General features: G+C 55.2%; 2 protein-coding genes across 3 annotated transcripts in view; both read right to left on the bottom strand.

The window, feature by feature from the left end:
- Positions 1-17791, bottom strand: part of LOC101404700 (rho guanine nucleotide exchange factor 4) — an 80954-nt gene that overhangs the window by 8396 nt on the left and 54767 nt on the right. Inside the window, exons 2-7 of one of the 2 annotated variants that reach the window (XM_087434984.1) lie at positions 15090-15229; positions 4141-4320; positions 2821-2997; positions 2566-2745; positions 687-919; positions 200-329 (exon numbers count right to left, since the gene is read on the bottom strand). In XM_087434984.1, coding sequence (XP_087291110.1) covers positions 200-329; positions 687-919; positions 2566-2745; positions 2821-2997; positions 4141-4320; positions 15090-15229 — 1040 coding nt within the window. Of the gene's footprint in view, positions 1-199; positions 330-686; positions 920-2565; positions 2746-2820; positions 2998-4140; positions 4321-4414; positions 4496-15089; positions 15230-17791 lie in introns of those variants that run through there. The other variant, XM_087434985.1, reaches the window with a different exon arrangement.
- SMIM39 (small integral membrane protein 39) lies at positions 8217-8461 on the bottom strand. Its single transcript, XM_087434990.1, has one exon. The coding sequence runs from the start codon at positions 8385-8387 to the stop codon at positions 8217-8219; it is 171 nt and encodes a 56-aa protein (XP_087291116.1). The 5' UTR covers positions 8388-8461.

The raw sequence follows: 17791 nt of genomic DNA, 5'->3' as shown, positions 1-17791 counted from the left end.
AAGAGGCCACCGGGCCTGCTCTGGGAGGCAGCGCTACGGGCCCGGAGCTCAGGGCTCTGGTGGGCCCAAGTGGAGGACCCGCTTGCCCACCACCAGCTCCTGTTTGCTAGCTCCCAGGAGCATGGCTCGCTGCCTCAGCTCCCTCCTAGATTTTTCAGGGGCAAGCCCCATGGTATCTTCCGGGGTGTCAGGCCCTCACCTCCCAGTCCTCTATGGAGCTTTGCCACTGAGCAATCTTGTCAATGTTTTCCAGTCTCCGTTTCCGTTCATTGATGAGCTGGGCCACGTTCTTCATGGCATGTAAGGCAGCCTCCACGTCCTTGAAATCCCTGGGGCAGAACAGAGATGGGAGAGGGCTGCCAGACGGAGAGCAGAGATGGGGTGGGAGCCTCCTGAAGCCCCCTGTGGAGCTGCTTCCCTCTGCGGCTGTGCCCCTTGGCCATTTCTTCCCCTGTCAAATGCACACCCCCGTCTTCTCCATACATCCCGGCACAGAGTGGAACTTAATACCCAAATACGTCCTCTTCCCTCATTGCAACGACAGCTCGTGAGAGCAGGGGTGGTTTTCCTCTGTGCTGTGGCCGCAGTGCCTGCAGCAGTGCCCAGCACATTAGAAGGACTCAGCAAACAGGCCGACCTGAGGCGTGTAGAGCCTCAGGCTGCCCCCTCGACCAGCAGCCTCCTACCTGTGCTGGGGGTGCGTGTACTTGAGCAGCTCAGCCAGCTGCAGAGGGTACTTGCAGATCTTCTGCACGGGGGTCAGCAAGAAGCCATCCAGGGAGATGTCGATCATCTTCTGCAACAGCCGGCAGGCCTCGAAGAAGTACACGTACTTGCTGAGCTTGGCGAGCCGGGAGAGCTCCAGGCAGGCTCGGGGGTGGTTGTTGCAGTACTCCGAGTAGATCTGGAAGTCTGCTTGCTGCGGGCAGGGCTGCAGGTTAGGGAGGCTGGCTCCTGCCCCCAGGTCCCCCAAGACCCCGGCACATGGCAGGAGGGAGCAGGAGCCGGGCTCCAGGAACTCAGGCTCTGTCTACCTACTTCACTGGGCACAAGCTACACGGAATCACACCTGGGATGGGGAAGACCTCTGAACACTCAGACCTGTGCGCCTCTGTCGCCCACCACCCGGCCTTCTCAGCAGGGCCCCCAGCAGATACTTTGTCAGTTTTTTGGATGAGATCAATGATGCTAATAAGGAAGGGCTATCAGTCAAGGTCAAAAGGAGGTGGGTGGGGAGATTAAGAGAGATTAAATGGATGCGAGGGTCTATGCTGTGCCTCCCGGGTTGTTTTCATTCTCAGCCCAGTGTCTTGCTGCGTCTTCACCAAGTTCCGGCTTCATATCTGAAGGACAGCACCGTCACTGTATTCTACACAACGTGACAGATAGGTCCACGTTGTGCGTCTGTTGCACATGAGACTCACTGTGCCTCTTCTTTTTAAAAGCTTCATCTACCTGGAGCCAGAGAGAGACCAGGTCTGCCATCTGTCGACCTAGGACTTCATGGACTTCGGTGGGGAAGGAGAGTAACAGCAGCTGGCCGGCGGGCGGGGTCCTGTGATGGTCACACTAGGTGATGTCAATCAAGTGCCTCCTCCTGGACCTGCCCTATTTCCCCTTCCTGCTGCTGAAAAACTGGACCCAAGTCCCACACTTACTTGGGTGCCCAGCCCCCCACCACTCCTGCACCTGGACCGTCCACCCCTCCCTTCAGTTCTCCTCCTGCCGCTGGAGAGAGGGGCCGGCCCCTCCCAACACCCACTGGTATGGAAGGAGCCACACTGTCCTTGATGGGGTCACTCACCCCCCGTGACTGCAAAGGAGAGGGCTAAAACCAGTGTTTTCCCCATCAGGCAAGACCAGGAGTCCATCTAGCCCAGACCAGTGAACTATGGCTAAATGCCAACTAGCATTTAGTGGAAGTAAGCACTGTAAATTCCACATATCTCAGTTTGCTCACTGAGTGAGAGACCCCAGAACTGGCTGTGAACAGCTCTGGAGTGCTCAACAGGTGGCCCAACCCATCTCCTACCTCACTGGCCGATGCCCAGGCCCCCCACTCCAAGGGGCCTTCTCTGATTTGGTTTACCCCTACAGAAACTGAGACACTTCCACAACAGTGTTGAAGGGTGAAGGCAGTGGGGCAGGTCGGGGAGTTGGGCCTGGAAGCTTCTGGGAAGAATGGGAGGCTGCCTGGGTTTCAGCTACAAGGTGGCCTTCCAAAAGAAGGCAGCTTGGGAGCCAAAGGCAAAGCAGGCTACAGTGTGTGGGCCGGGTACGGGGGGACGGCCAAGCCCCCAGGAGCTACTGCACTGTAGAGCCAGGGCAGCAGGTCCTCGGAACAGGGTCGCGGGGTGGTGGGTGCAGGGTGGGGGGCAGGGTCCCGGCGGCAGAGCGGGGACAGGGTGGGGGACAGAGTCCGAGGAGCACGTGGGGGGTAGGCTCCCGGGGGCAGGGCTGGGGATAGGGCCCCGGGGGCAGGGCGGGGAGCGGGGTCCCGGGGTCCGGGCGGGGGGCGGGGTCCGGGCGGCAGGGCGCGGGGTGGGGTCCGGCGGGCGCGCTCACGTGCTCCAGGAAGCAGGCGCCCAGCTCGCTGAGGTGCGGGCGCTCGCGGTTGACCCTCTGCTCCAGCGCCTGCACGAAGGCCCGCTGGCAGCGGTAGATGTCCTCGATGTTCCCGAAGATGGTGCGCAGCTGCTCCTCGCTGAACATGTCGGCGCGCTTGCGGCACTGCCTGATGTAGCCCTGGGCCGAGCGGCCCGTCAGCCCCGGCACCGGCCCCCCCGCCCGCGCCCGCCCGCCCGCGCGCGCCGGTCTCACCTCGCAGATGTCGCGCAGATGCTTGATGTAGTCGCGCTCGGTGCTGAGGATCTCATTGATGACGTTGGTTCGCATCTGGTCCTTGCTGCTCTGCGCCTCGGCCCCGCCGTCCTCTGCCCCGCCTGCCCCGGCCCGCGGCGCCTCGTCGTCCGCGGGCTCGTCCTGGTTCACACGCAGCTGCGGGCAACGCGCGGGGGTCAGCGCCCCCGGGGGAGGGTCATTGCCCTGGGGGGCGGGCGTCAGCGCCCTTGGGGGGGGGTCAGCGTCCTGGGGGGGCGTCAGCGCCCTCGGGGTGGGGGTGAGCGCCCTGGGGGGGGTCGGCGCCCTCGGGGTGGGGGTGAGCGCCGGGGGGGGGGTCAGCGCCCTGGGGGGATTCAGCGCCCTCGGGGGGTGCGGTCAGCGCCCCGCAGCCGGGAACTAAAGCTAGGAGAACTCGCAGGAGTCACAGGGGCCTGGGGCAGGGCGAGAAGCTCCCCTCCGCCCATCGCCCGCACAGTGCCCATCTGCACAGGGGGCCGACAGTCCGATGACCGCTGCAGCTGTCCGTTATCCCAGACTACCTGCCTCCCCCTAAGGTGCCCTTAGCATCGGCTTGTGCTGGGCACAGAGCAGATACTAACTATAGAGTTCTGAACCAGTGTTGCTCATAGCGCCCTCTAGGGGCTGTGACATAAGCGCATGAGTGATGTGGCTTTGTACTAGGAATGGCTTAGGGTGCAGAGTGGGCACCTTGTCCAGGGGGTCTGGGGCAGGAGAAGCTGTGAACCCCAGGGCCTGGGATCTCTCCTCCCCACTGCCCTTGTCCTGGCTTTTCCTTGGAGACCAAAGGTCACCTCAGGTAGGATCTGGCTGATCTCTTGGGCTAAGGACTGACTTGTCCATGCCTCAGTTTCCCCCAGTGTAAGTGACGGTGCCAGCCCCTGGGCTGCTGTGAAAGCTGTAACTGAGATGACTCAAGCAGATGCTCTGCGCAGTGTTGAGGAAGAGCCTGGTAGACCGAGCTGCCTGGGCGGTGGGACTCTAATATGCAGACTCCCCTTAGAGGCAGCCACACTGCCATTCTGACCCACCATCTCTGGCCACTGAGGGCCCTGGGGCAGGGGGAGCAGGTGGCAGCTCTGCAGGGGAAGGCTGTGTCGCACCCCCCAGGCTGGCCTTCCTGACACCCAGCGCCAAGCCCACAGCCTGCAGTCCCAGCACAGCTGCGAGCCGGAGGTCTGTGCCCAGCACCTCGGCCCCCAGAGTGCTTCAGGCCCGCATTTCTGAGCAGAGCCAGCTGGCTCTTTACGGGCCTAGGAGAAGCTCAGGCCGGTGCCATACCCGCACGAAGCTGGCTGGGAACCAGCCCTCGCCGTCGGCGACGCGGCCCCACCACCACTCTCTGTTGGTGGCATCCATTACTTCAATGACATCCCCAGCTTTGAAGCCCAGTTCCTGGTCATCCATGGTGACATGGTCCCAGAGTGCTTCAGCACAGACCACACTGCCATCGCTGATGAGCTGTGGAGAGAGCCATGAACAGCAGGTCAGTGGGGTAAGGCTGCCCTCTGGCCCTCACCCCCGGCAGCCCTGGGAAAAGGGGGTTCTGACTCACATGACAGAGGGGCAGACAGGGGCTCACTCTGGCATCCCTCTTCATGGGGCAGTGCTATGCCCTGGGCGTGCCTAGACCGGCAGAGCTGATGATGAAGCCTGAAGTGAATGTGACCACTGGGACCCTGGTGAGCCACCAAATCTGAGGGGCGAGTATGTTGCTCACTCCCCTACACAGGGCACATTTTCCTCCCACCCCCACTGGGCCAGTGAGGAAACCCCTGTCTGTCAGCTTCCCCCATCATCTCTGCTCTGCTCTGCGATGCTGGCACTGGGCTCCCGCAAGCTGCATTTCTGCTGTGCCAGCTGCTCCCCTCTAGGCTCTCCTCATGTGGCACTGGAGAGGACTGCAGAGCTGAGGCAAGCAGCTTGCTCCCTCCTGCTGGCTTCTTGTGGGCTGGCAGTACCTGGGAGAGGTTACCGACAAGCAACAATGCCACTTCACCCCGGGACGGTGGTGTCCCGCCACTGCAGGAGCTAACCTGGCTTGCAGTGTTTTCTGAACACTTGCAGAACCAGTCTCATGGTGCCCCCACTCTCCTCCCCAGCACCAGCTGAGCAGCAGCCCTCCTCAGAGCTCCAGGTCCCAAGCCTATAGGATTCTCAGTTTTCATTCTTCCAACCTCCTTCCTTTCCCCCTAGCTCTAGAAGAGGTCGGTTTGTCTCGTAGCTGCTCCCTCAGTACTGTTCTTGTGCGTTTGGGTATGAGCTAACTACTTGATACCAGCTAACAATTCTTTATATCAGTGTCTCTCTGCTGAACTAACTGGGATGGCTCCTTCCTCCTGGTGGTCATGGACCTCACATCAGGAGAGATGCTCCCCAGCCCCGGGAGGCAGGGAGACGGCACCGTCCCAGGCAGCCCTCACTCCCAGAGGTTCATTGCCCGTTGGGCTGACACCTGCTTTCCTGTAATGTGGGCTCAGTTTCTGCTCCATGAATGATGAATGGCTCTGGGCTCTTATGGCAGGAGGAGGGTTGTACAGGAGGTGAGGTCCATCCCCTCTCTGCTGGGACCAAGTGTTGGCTCTGATTGTCAGAGCCACGGGCTGGCTCTTCGGCAGAGCAATCAAGGCCTCGAAGCGTCACCAGATAGGCCTTCTGCCCTGTTTCCTCCTCCAAGCGGCTTGCCCCTGCCCCCCTCACCCGTGAGTCCTCTTTTGGCTTCAGGCCGTGTGTCCTGGGTGTCCTCAGGGCACAGTGGGTGCTAATCCTCACACTGAAATGGGAACCAGAGTGGAGCCGCGGCAGGACTGCTGGCTCTCCACCTGAGTGAGTTCCAGTCACTGTCTAAGAGGCCCCCACTGTGCCCCAAATGGGCGGGGAAAGGGGTAGGGCAGGCCAGCAGGCACTGGAGTCTACCCAGGCCAGGCCTTTCCTCCAAGGTAGGGCCCGAGCAAGCACATCCAGAAGCCACCAGTTCTTCCCATTTCCTGGGGGTGAAACCTGCTCCAAACCCTGATGAAATCACTCCTAGAATAACCCACAACCTGCGTGCACCTTCTCTCACAGACAGGAGACAACTGAGGTTAGGATCCAGCAGGGAACACACTTCTTGTGTGAGCTTTGTTGTTCTGATCTTGGAGAAGTAGGTGGCCTGAGACTCCCTCTCCCTGCACACCCTGACGTGTGGCTGCAAGCACACGGTCACACGCTCACTAATGGGATGCAGGTCTGATTTCCTGAGAAGGACTGCAGGTGGATGCTGTCATCCTCGGTTCACAGCAGCTGCACACAGAGGTCTCCCAGACAGCATAGACGCTGCCCTCACTGCTGGAGCCCCGGCCGGGAGGAAGTCATACAGACACACGCCACACACGCCAGCTTCCCACTGTCTCCCTTCCCAGGTTGTTCCCGCCTGGTATTAAGCAGCTCAGGCATCTCCCCCTGTCCCCAGGTTCCCTCAAAGGAGCGCTGAGCAAAAGCCCCTCTTGGGGGCTGGCCCCGTGGCTTGGCGGTTGAGTTAGCGCGCTCTGATACTGGTGGCCCTGGGTTCGGATCCCGGGCATGTACCAACGCACTGCTTGTTGGGCCATGCTGAGGCCGCGTCCCACATACAGCAACTAGAAGAATGTGCAACTATGACAAACAACTATCTACTGGGGCTTTGGCAATAGGATTGGCAATAGATGTTAGCTCAGGGCTGGTCTTCCTCAGCAAAAAAAGGAGGATTGGCACGGATGTTAGCTCAGGGCTGATCTTCCTCACAAAAAAAAAAAAAAGCCCCTCTTGTCTGGCCCAGTGCTCTGCCTCTGCCCTCCTCTGCCAGCCCTGGCAGAGGGCTGCGGCTCCTACATGGGTGGTTTCTACAGAGCTGGGGGGGGGGGGAGCTCCAGGTGTGAGGCAAAGAGGCAGGGCTTCCCAGAGAGACCTCCTGACACCTGTACGGACAAGCCGGACCAGTCCTGCCCAGTCACCTGGAAGCCCGTGTTGGTGGTGGGGGGAGGTGGGTCGCCCTTGTCACTTCTTCATCCCAGCACCTTGCCAGGAACAGGAGGCACTTGATAGACACACAGCTATGAGCAACTTCCCTGATCTCCCTGTGCCTTGGTCCCCATGGAAGCCCACAGTAACAATGTCTCTACCTGGGTCCCAAAGCTCCTGTGTAGATCCACAAATGGGAGGCACTCTGACGAGTTACAGCAATGACATTACCTGTTTCTGTGATGTTACCAAGACCAAATGCAGCTCCAAGAGGCCAGAGCCACATTCTACCTCCAGGACAGCCCAGAGGCGGCCAGGGCCCCTGCCGGGTGGGTTTCTGGGCAGAGGCCCTTCCTGGGACTCTGTCTGAGGTCCAGTGGCAGGGAAGCCAAGACTCCCGCCCACCAGAGCTGGGTGGAGCAGGGGTCGGAGGCTCACTCTTGGCCTAGCAGGGGAGCAGAAGCTGGCTCTGAGGCATAGGGTGTGTACGCAGGGGCTGGTGGGGGAGTGTCCCAGTGGAAGGGCAAGTTCAAGACTAAGACAAGCCACGGGCAGGGGGCAGGATCCCCTCCTGTGCCCTTGAGATTTTGACAGGCCCATGGAAGCCAGGCTCTGCCTGAAAGTGCACTCTCTCCCCCGGCCATGACCGCCCACCGCCCTTCCCACCCTGCCCCATCTCCTGCCTCTCAGGTATGCAGCCCGCTGCGGGAGGACTCCAATGGGAGTCTGGGAACGTGGCTCAGCTCCCGCGAGCCCTGTGCAGCCCTGGGGTGGGGAGCGTTCAGAGTGCCCACCTGCAAGGGGGGGCGGGGGAGGTCTCTGCCTGTGGGGAGGGCACACTGACTGAGACCCGTTATTTTAAGACCTAAAATGGGAAAAGCAACTGCAGGTAATGTGCGCACAGGCGCCCACTCATCCTCCACAGACCTCTCAACCCACACGCAATGCTGCCCGGCCCGCTCACACCGAGGTCACGTGCACACTATTTCCAGACAACCAGGGGCAGCCGCGGGCACAGCTGCATCCGCATCCTCAGTTACACACGCAGACGAGCCATTTTAGTCACACACACACACACACACGACACGGCACGGCGAACACACGGACGAACCCTGTGGCACGTCACCACGCCCCTGAGTCATCCACAAGGCCGCACCCCGGGGGGCGCACACGCAGACCGGCCTCGCACGTGGGCTGACAGGGGCGGGTCTGGTGCGGGCTCACCGGGCCGGGAGAGGCCAGCGGCCGCACCTCGGGTCACGACCGGCTGGGCGCGCGAGGAGCCGGATGGGCTTGGGGCTGGAAGGGAAGACGCGCGGCGGCCGGGGGTGCCCACGCCGCCCACTCACCGCAGCGCGGTACCGCGGCGCAGCCCGCGGTCAGCGGAAGGCCAGCAGGAAGATCAGCACGACGTTGATGAGGACGAGGAGCGCCAGCACGGCGAAGACCACCACGCGCTGGGCGCCGGGGGGCAGGTTGCAGCGCAGCAGGGCGCGCAGGGCGCTGCCGGGGGCCGCGGGGCGGCGCCGGGACTGCGGGGCCCTCGCCATTGCGCCCGGCGCTCGGTGCAGCCCGAGACCCCGCCAGAGAAGGCGGGAGCGGGGTGGCCGGGGCGGCCGGAGCGCCCGGAGCGGGGCGGAGCCACGTGCGCCCGCCGGCCGGGGCTTCTCGCTGCCGCCCGCGACGTGCGCGGCGCGTCGCCGGCCAGAGCCCAGCACCCGCGCCCACCGCCTGGGCGGGGACGCCGGGGCGGGGACGGGAGGCCCGGGAGGGGCGGGGTGGCTCGGGCGGGCGCGGCGCTCTGCCCTCGGCGCCTCCTTCGGGGGGGTCGGGGGACCCTCAAAGCCGACACAGCGGTCCTGGCCCCGGGCCGGCCAGGCGCACAGACGATCGTGGCGGCGCGCGGGATGCCGTTCGGCTTCGCAGATGCAGGCACACCAGGGCCACGGGGATGAACCAGGGGTTCTGATTCCTAGCACCAAGGGTTGCCCTTGGCCCGCATTTCCCAGATGAGTAAATGCGGCTCTGAAAGGTCTGGTAAGTTGCTCAGTGATCAAGCCACACAGAAATACAGGGACGGCGGAGCCCGGATTTGAACTCTGGACAGACTGAGGCTGACCTGCGCCGAGGTTCTCCGGGATGGCCCTGACTCAGGACTTCTTCTTACTGACTTTCCCCGTCAGAGCAGCATTTGTTCCTTTGGGAAAGCGGCTGGCTTCTGGCTTCTTCAGCCGCTACCCCCGCCACCCCATCCCCCAGTTTTACTGAGGTATAATTGACAAAAATTGTATACATTTAAGGTGTACAACTTGATGTTTTGATATACATATACATTGTAAAATGATCACCACAATCAAGCTAATTACCACATCCATCACCTCATATAGTGACCATCTTGTGTGTATGTGGTAAGAACACAAGATTTAACCTCTCAGCAGATTTAAAGTATGCACTACAGTCTTCTCAATTTTAGGCTCCATGCTGTACATTAGATCTCCAGAACTCATCCATACTGCAGAACTAACACTTTGTACCCTTTGGCTGATATCTCCCCATTTCTCCCTCCCCCAGCCCCTGGCAACCACCATTCTACTCTCTGCTTCTGTGAGTTTGACTATTTTAGAGTCCACATATAAGTGACATCATATGGTATTTGTTTTTTTGTGTCTGGCTTATGTTACTTAGCATAACGTCCTCCAGGTTCATCCATGTTGTCACAAATGGCAGGATTTCCTTCTTTTTAAGGCTGAATAATATTCCATTGTGTATAACACACATAAATAGCTCATCTTTATGCATTCATCTGTTGACTGACACTTAGGTGTTTCCACGTCTTGACTATTGTGAACGATGCTGCAGTGAACACAGGGGTGCAGTTATCTCCTTGGGATCCTGATTTCTTTTCCTTTGTGTATATATCCAGAAGTGGAACTGCTGGATCATATAATAGTTCTATTTTTAATTTTTTGAGGAACCTCCATACTGTTATCCATAGTGGCTGCACCAGTTTACATTCCCACCAACAGGGCACAAGGGTTCCAGTTCTCCACATCCTCACCAAACTTATCTTTTGTCTTTTTGACAGTAGCCATTCTAATAGGTGTGAGGTGGTGTCTCATTGTGGTTTTGATTTATATTTCCCTGATGGTTAGTGATGTTGACCATCTTCTTTTGAGAAATGTTTATTCACGTCCTTTGCCCATTTTTCTTTTTTCTTTTTTTGTGAGGAAGATTAGCCCTGAGCTGACATCCCATGTCAATCCTCCTCTTTTTGCTGAGGAAGACTGGCCCTGGGCTGACATCCGTGCCCATCTTCCTCTATTTTATATGGGACGCCACCACAGGATGGCTCGACAAGCGGCGTGTCAGTCTGAGCCGGGATCCGAACCTTAGAACCCCGGGCCGCCGGAGTGGAGCTCGGGAACTTAACCGCTACGCCACTTGGCCGGCCCCCTGTAACCATTTTTAAATCGGATTATTTGGGGTTTTTTGCTATTTAATTGTATGAGTTACTTACATATTTTAGATACTAACCCTTTATCAGATATATGGTTTGCAATGTATTTTCCCATTCCATAGGTTGCCTGTTCACTCTGTTGTTTCCTTTGCTGCACAGAAACTTTTTAATTTGATTAAATTCCACTTGTCTATTTTTGCTTTTGCTGCCTGTGCTTTTGGTACCACATCCAAAAAATCGTTGCCCAGACCAATGTCAAGAAGCATTTTTCCTGTTTCTTCTAGTATTTTTATGGTTTCAGGTCTCGTGTTTAAGACTTAATCCATTTTGAGTGGATTCTTGTGAGTAGTGTGAGATAAGGGTCCAGTCTCATTCTTCTGCATGTGGGTCCGCAGCTTGTTAAACAGCCCCATGTCAGGTCCCCAGGGGTCTGCCCTGCCTCCCTGACAGAGCCCGCAGCCTTAACCTTGTCGGGCTCAAAGTTCACGTGCAGGCGTCTCTCGCTCTGTCACAGTCACCATGCCCCTCTGATGGATCAGAAGGCTGCCACTGAGGGGGCTGAGGAGACCGAAAAGCAGTTGGAAGTGGGCAGAGATTCCTAGGCTCCATGCTCAGCACTGTGAGTCCTGGGGCAGGAGGAGCCCATGGAGGGAACATTATAGAGGCTGAGTGTTCACACGTGGTGACTTTGTCTCTGTCTGCTCAGGTTTCCATGTGTGCGTGCCAGTGCTACAGGCAGTGAGTGAGTACAGATGAGGGCACCTGTGGACATCACCACCCTGCTGAAGACCCCTGGTGGATGCCAGCATGTGTGTGGGTGTGTGGGTTCCTGTGTGTGGCAGGGGAGGGCCAGGAATGTGTCCGGAGAGGCTGTCTGCCTCCCTCAGATCTGAAGGGGCAGCCTGGGCCTGTCTGTCTGCTTGGAAGGAAAGAGTCTTCAGCTCCTGCCCAGTTTTTCAGAAAATGAGGCTCAGGAGGATTGTGGGGATCAGACAGCATCAGAGGCTCCCTGCCACCCCAAAACCCAGCACTCCTCTGGTAAGACTGTGTGACATGCCCTCCAGTGGGCTGTGGCTCAGAACCCCTGACTCGGGTCAGACATTTCATTGTGCCCTTGTGCCTGTGTGTCCTCATACCCCTCATCAGGGCAGTTGCAGGAGCCCACTGGTCTGCACAGCGCCCTACCTGCTGCCGTGCTGGCTCCTGGGGCGTGTTTTAGAACTTCAGCCATGGCCCAGTTCTGGGACAAGGCCTCTGTCCCACGTGCAGCAGAGCAGCCCAGGGAGGGTTTGATGTGGCAGAAGAACCTCTGAACCTGGGCCAGGACCAAGGACTGAGAGGTGGCCTCCACCCTGTCCCAGGGGCACCCAGTCTCTAGATCCTGGTGGTCTGGGGTATACAGCAGGGAAGACAGTGGCAACAGCCTTTTTTGTGTGTGTTTCATGACCAAAAACAAAGCCAGAAAAGCTTGAAAGCAAAGGCCTAGGCCCTTGGAGGTGGCACCAGGGAGTGGCCCACCCAGACTAGTTGGGTGGGTGTGCAGCTCTGCCAAGGTGGCAGGACTGACATGGAGGTAGAGGGGGACAGAGGTGTCTGGGGCAGATGAGGGCTGAGCCCCCTGCGCCATGGCTTCGGGAGAGAAGAAGAAAGCCAGTGTGGATGTGCTGGCACCAGACAGCGTGCAGCCCTGGCCCTGGGGCTGTGACCGCCCTGTCTCAACAGAGACTTCAGTCCCACTGTTGTCCAACAGCAGGGCGTGCACAAGGTATCTGTCGGGCTCCTCCCTGCGGCTGGGGACGGGGTGCAAGAGCCAGGTCAGGCCTGGGAACAGACATCCAGCGTCACAGGCACTGGGGAAGACAGAAACACTTGGAGAGAAGGTCAGACCAACTCCACCAAGGACCAGTCCCTAGCTGGCCTTGTGTCTGGCGGTGTCCTCTAGGTGTTCCATGAAGAGGTACTGGGAGCCAGGCCCTCCTCTCCTCTGCTTCCGTCTCTGGGAGGTTGACTCATCTTGCGGGGACTGGACAGTCAGGAGGTACAAGGCACAAGTGCGGTGCAGGGAACACAGAATGAACAAGGTACTGCCCCTTCTCACTTCCGCCAGGGCACACGGAAGAGAACAGGTGCCCACACAGACATGCACAGTCTGCCCCGCCCCAACGGCTGCCCCCTGAGGGCAGGACCACATCTGCACAGCCATATCCCAGGGCCTAGAACATGACCTGACACATATAACATACTCAGTAAATATGTGTCACATGCATACAACATATACGTGCACACGTCACACCCACAGCCTTCTCGTGTGTGTGGGTGCATCCTCTCACTCCTTATGCACCCAGAACACAAAAGTGCTGTGAAGTTCCTGCCTGTGCCTACTGCTCTTGGAACGCCACTGGAGAATCACCTTCTGTATCTCTTCCACGTTTCTGATCAAGTGCGTCTATTTAACGCTGCCAACAGATCGTAACGGGTGCTGCCATTCCCGAGTACCTGATACCCCGGGCACAATGACGCTCCTATAGCTGCCAGAGGAGCCCAGGTGCCACATCTGCCCCACAATGGGGAAACCGAGGCCCCTGGAAAGGAGTGACTTGCTGCAGGTCCTCCACCAGCCAGTGGCAGGATGGGGGTCAGCCCGGGGATGTTGGCCTTCTTGCTGCGCTGCCCCTGTCAGGGCTGCCTTTCGTGGGCTTTCTCCATCAGCATCTAGAATTGCTGGTGGTTCTCATGAGGGAGCCCAGCCTGCACCCTGCATCAGCCTGCTGCATCCCTGACAGGGGCTCCCTACCTGACCGTTGTCCCCCTCTGTGAGGTGACAAGTCCTTCCCCCAAGGGGCGTGCTGAGTGTCCAGGGAAGACAGGTGCCCTGGAGAGCACTCTAAACGTAAGGTCCGACAGCACTGCCCTGTCTGCTCAGTAACCTCCAATGCCAAGAAAGACTTTGAACCAAACAGGAAACAGATTCTTTAAGGAGCCAACAGAGGAGCTACACCATTCCTCATCTTAGCCCCTCTTTCCCTCGACGGGTGCCCTCTGCCTGAGCCCATGTTCTCTCAGAGCAGGCCTGACTCTGCCTCTCCTCGTCCAGAGCATCTTAGAATGAACAGCCTGCCAGGCCTCCAAGAGGCACCTCCTCACCGGCAGCAAGATGGGACAGACCAGAATTTCACCATTAGGTGGGAGACACACAACTATGAAAAGCAGACACGAGAACTCAAGCAATGCAGCACTGATGGCCAGTCAGATAACCCACACCACTCCAGAGTCCCTAAAGGCTTTATGGTAGTGTTCCTCCTTCCTTACCATCCTTGTCACTGGAGATTTACTGAGAACCCACCACGTGCAGCTTACTGACATTCGTTATTTCAGTCAGTCCTCATGTAACCTCACGGTTCTCTTGTTTCACAGGAAAGTAAACCAGTGCTCAGAGGGTTATCTGCTCCGAGCTCCACACCTGGTCGCTGGCAGGGAAGAACCCCCATGCAGGTCTGGGAGGCCCCAGTGCCCGGGTTCTCCCCACTACACCATGCTGCCCCCGCATTGGGCCCCAAGACTGCAGAGGGTAGCCTGAGTCTTCAAGGAAAACCAAACCATTGTCTGTGAATTCTGCTTAAGATGATACAATTTTAGAACACCTTCCCTTCAAAATAGCTTATGAGAAGCACTTAAAGGCTTTATTTATTGAAAAAACCAACTTCTTTGGATGTTTATTCTTTATGCACCATGGATTGTGAATAAATCATTATATAACAACTATTTTATGAGACTGCCAACTGCGCCAAGAAAGCAGCTTTATATAACAACTATTTAGAATCATTATTCAGAGCTGGGCCTAAGAAGAGTTTGTCCACCATCGACAGTTCACACCCAGCTGTCACGTACGAAACCAGGACACCACACTCCTTTAGGATTTCTGAGAAGCCTCCCAGCCCATTCATTCACGGAAATGTTAAGGCTAACTGTTCATAAATGGACCCCCCTTGAGGAGAAAATCTTCTGGGTGCTGCGAGATCTCGGGTGCTCAGAATCTGCTTTGAATGAAGCAGAAGTACTCAGTATGTCATGACCAGGAGGAGAACATGGTGGTGTCATGGATGTGTGCTTGAGCCAGGTCACTGCCACATTATGTTCAACAGCCCCTCCAAAATAGGTAAAAAAGAAGAGAGGGAGAAAATAGCAGTACCAGGGAGAAAAAGAGGGCAGAGTCAGGTCTCCAATTTCTCTCTCGTTGGAGGATGCAAAAGGAGAACTTGGTATGGGCACCAGTCTTGCTTAGATGAAGTTTCTCACTAATTTCTTCTGCTTGGGTAGGAACAGCCAAAAATGATCACTTGCACACACATAGCAACAGCAATACTTTTTGAGCTCTTGGAGTCAATAGACAAGAAATCAATCTTCACTTGCCTTCCCCCTAGTCCTGCCCAGACAACTTGTTGGAGGGTTAGGGGTCTAAGCCCTGGCCTCCCTTCTTCTGTCCAGATGGCTTTACCGGACAGACCAGCACTCTTACTTCGTAGGTCCTGGGTGTCATGCCTGCTATTCTGGGTTCCCTGTCGGCCCCATGAGGGCAGAGGGGAGGGTCCTGTGTTTGGACAAGCAATGCTCATGGACACCACATCCTCAAGTGAGAGCCACAGGTGGAAACTGTGCTGTGTGCAAGTTTGTGCCACTGTCATCTGCTTGGAACATAGAGACTGGACATCCAGGCCTGCATGAGTGTGCTGGAGTGGCCCTGACGGCAAAGCCATCTGTCCCAGCCCCGTCCCTGCCCATGCAGCCCTCAGCCTACCTCGTTGATGGCGAGTTGCTCGCCGCCCCCGCCAGGGTGGCTGTAGTGGTGGCTGGAGCTGTGCACATCTTCATACAGGTCCTCCTCGCTCCCCGTCTCATCAGCACGGATGGCCGTGTCCAGCACTCTATCAGGGATGGCTGCAAGGAGAGACACCAGCTGGCAAAGAGGAGCTGAGGTGGGGGCACACGGACAAGGAGACAAACCTTTCTGGATAAACGCCCCTTCTCCAAGAGAAGGGAGAAGATCTGGGAAGCAGTTACTCAGACCATTCTGGCTGCAGAAGTGTGGTCTGGTTGAAAGCGTACACTGGTCGACTGTCACACCGTCCCTACTAATCCCCTACTGTTCAGTCCCTATCTGCTCCACAAACAAGGAGACACAAATATTTGCCACAGTCTGACACTCAAGAGTCCCCTCCCCCTCCAGTGATTCCTTTTAAACCATTCACCGATGTGTCAGGTATAGCATAAGGCCTTTAAGAAAAATGCTAATAATTTATTATGAAACATATATATATATATATCTCCAAAGAAATATACAGAATATACATGCAAAGATAGTTTGAAAATTAATAAAATGAACACTATGGTACTTAGCATCCTGCTTGAGAAAACACAAGATTCTTAGCATTTGACCTCCTGTACCCACTCCAATCCCACCCCCCCTCTCTCCTTTAGGGATAGCCAACATTTCAAACTCTTTATAAGTCATATCTATGCTTGTCTTTGTTTTAGCATTGATTTCTGTCAAGTTTTGCTTGGTTTGACCTTATATAAACGGAACCATCCAGTAGCTTTCCTTCTCTGACTGGCGTTTTTTTTTTTTTGGTGAGGAAGATTGTCCCTGAGCTAACATCTGTGCCAGTCTTCCTCTATTTTGTATGTGGGTCACCGCCACAGCATGGCTTGATAAGTGGTGTGTAGGTCCGTGCCCAGGATCTGAACCTGTGAACCTTGGGCCACTGAAGCGGAGCATGTGAATTTAACCACTATACCATTAGGCTGGCCCCTCTGACTGGCTTTTCCTACTCCACTGCTCATGTAGCTGTGATTGATTCATTCTCACTGATGCACAGTCTTCCATTTTATGGATATTCCAAGTTTTATGTATGTATGTACTGCTGGAGAACAGGGAGTTGTCAACTGTGTTGTTGCTGGTATGAACGGTGGCGCTGCAGACACGTCTACACATCTCCTGGGCACATGTCCCACAGTTTCTCTCTGATGGTGTCTCAACCTCTTTTTCATTATCGCCCCCAGGACCCTTTTATACATTGTTTTCCTAATCCTCCCAATGAAATTTCACTACCACAAATATAGTGTATGTTTTTTATACTCCGTGGCTCTTTGGAGGGCCACAAACCTTTGTAACATCTAAGATTTTTGACCCCTTTGGCGAAATCACTGCCCCTGATGTGAATTCATGCTCCAGGGTATAGACACTCAGGTGTGGCATCCCCGGGTCCTAGGTGTGCCAAACTGCTTCCCAAAGCTATTCCACCAATTTAGACTTGGACAGGATTTGTGAGGGTCCCCATCACTCTACGTCCTAGCGAGCTCTTGGAATTGGCATTGTCAGACATTTTAATGTTTGAGAGACAGATGGGTATGAAATGGTATCTTACTGTAGTTTTAATTTACACTTCTCTGATTACTAATGAGTTGAACATCTTATCTATGCTTATGGGTCACTTGTATTTCCTTTAATGTGAAATGTCTATTGAGTTGCTTATCTTTAACATAATCATTGGTGTAAAAAATATATTTCTATGTATGGATATATGTATATACATACACTTTCCCCCCCTCCATTCTGGATAAATCTTTGTCACCCATATATGTCACAAGTATCATCTCCCAGTTTGTGGCTTGTCTTGTCTTTTTAAGGTGACCTTGATGAACAGAAGTTCTTAATTTTAATATAGACAAATTTATCAATCTTGTCCTGTATGGTTTATATTTTTTGTGTTTAGGAATCTCTTCCCTACCTCAAAGTTACAAAGATATTCTCCTATGTTATCCTCTAATATTTTATGGTTTTTCCGTTGACATTTAAGTTTTTAATGCACTTGGGAATTGTGTGAGGTTGGAATCTGTGATATTTTGATTTATAATAAGAAACATATATTTGGCGTAATACCTTCAAGGTCCATTCATATTGTTGCAAATGGCACGATTTCATCTTTTTTTTTTTTTATGGCTGAGTAGTTATGCTATCGAAATAAGTCAGATGAGAAAGATAATTACTGTATGACTTCACTTACATGTGAAAGATGAACAAACACACAGATACAGAGAACAGATTGGTGGTTACCAGAGGAAAGGGGGGTGGGGGGAGGGTGAAAAGGGTAAAGGGGCACATATGGATGGTGATGGATGGAAATTAGACTTTTGCTGGTGAACATGATGCAGTTTATACACAAGCTGAAATATAATGATGTACACCTGAAATATACATAATGTTATAAACCAATGTTTATAAATAATAAATAAATTTAAATAAATAAATAAATTTAAAAAATAAAGAAATATATATTTGTTTTTTGACCCTTTCCTGGCACAGAGCTCCTAAAATTCTTGGAATTTCCTGTGATGAAAGAAATGAAGGTGTCTTTTGTTATGTTAATGAAGTGACTTTTGGGAAGCCCTTAGGTAACCTAAGGATGGAGGCTGGTTGCCAGGGAAACCAACTGCATGATT

This window comes from Ceratotherium simum, chromosome 9 (genome assembly GCF_057802395.1).
Source record: "Ceratotherium simum simum isolate JZ-2026a chromosome 9, ASM5780239v1, whole genome shotgun sequence".
NCBI classification, from domain to species: Eukaryota; Metazoa; Chordata; class Mammalia; order Perissodactyla; family Rhinocerotidae; genus Ceratotherium; species Ceratotherium simum.
Note: the sequence above shows the minus strand (reverse complement) of the source record. Positions and strands in the feature narration are given on the sequence as shown.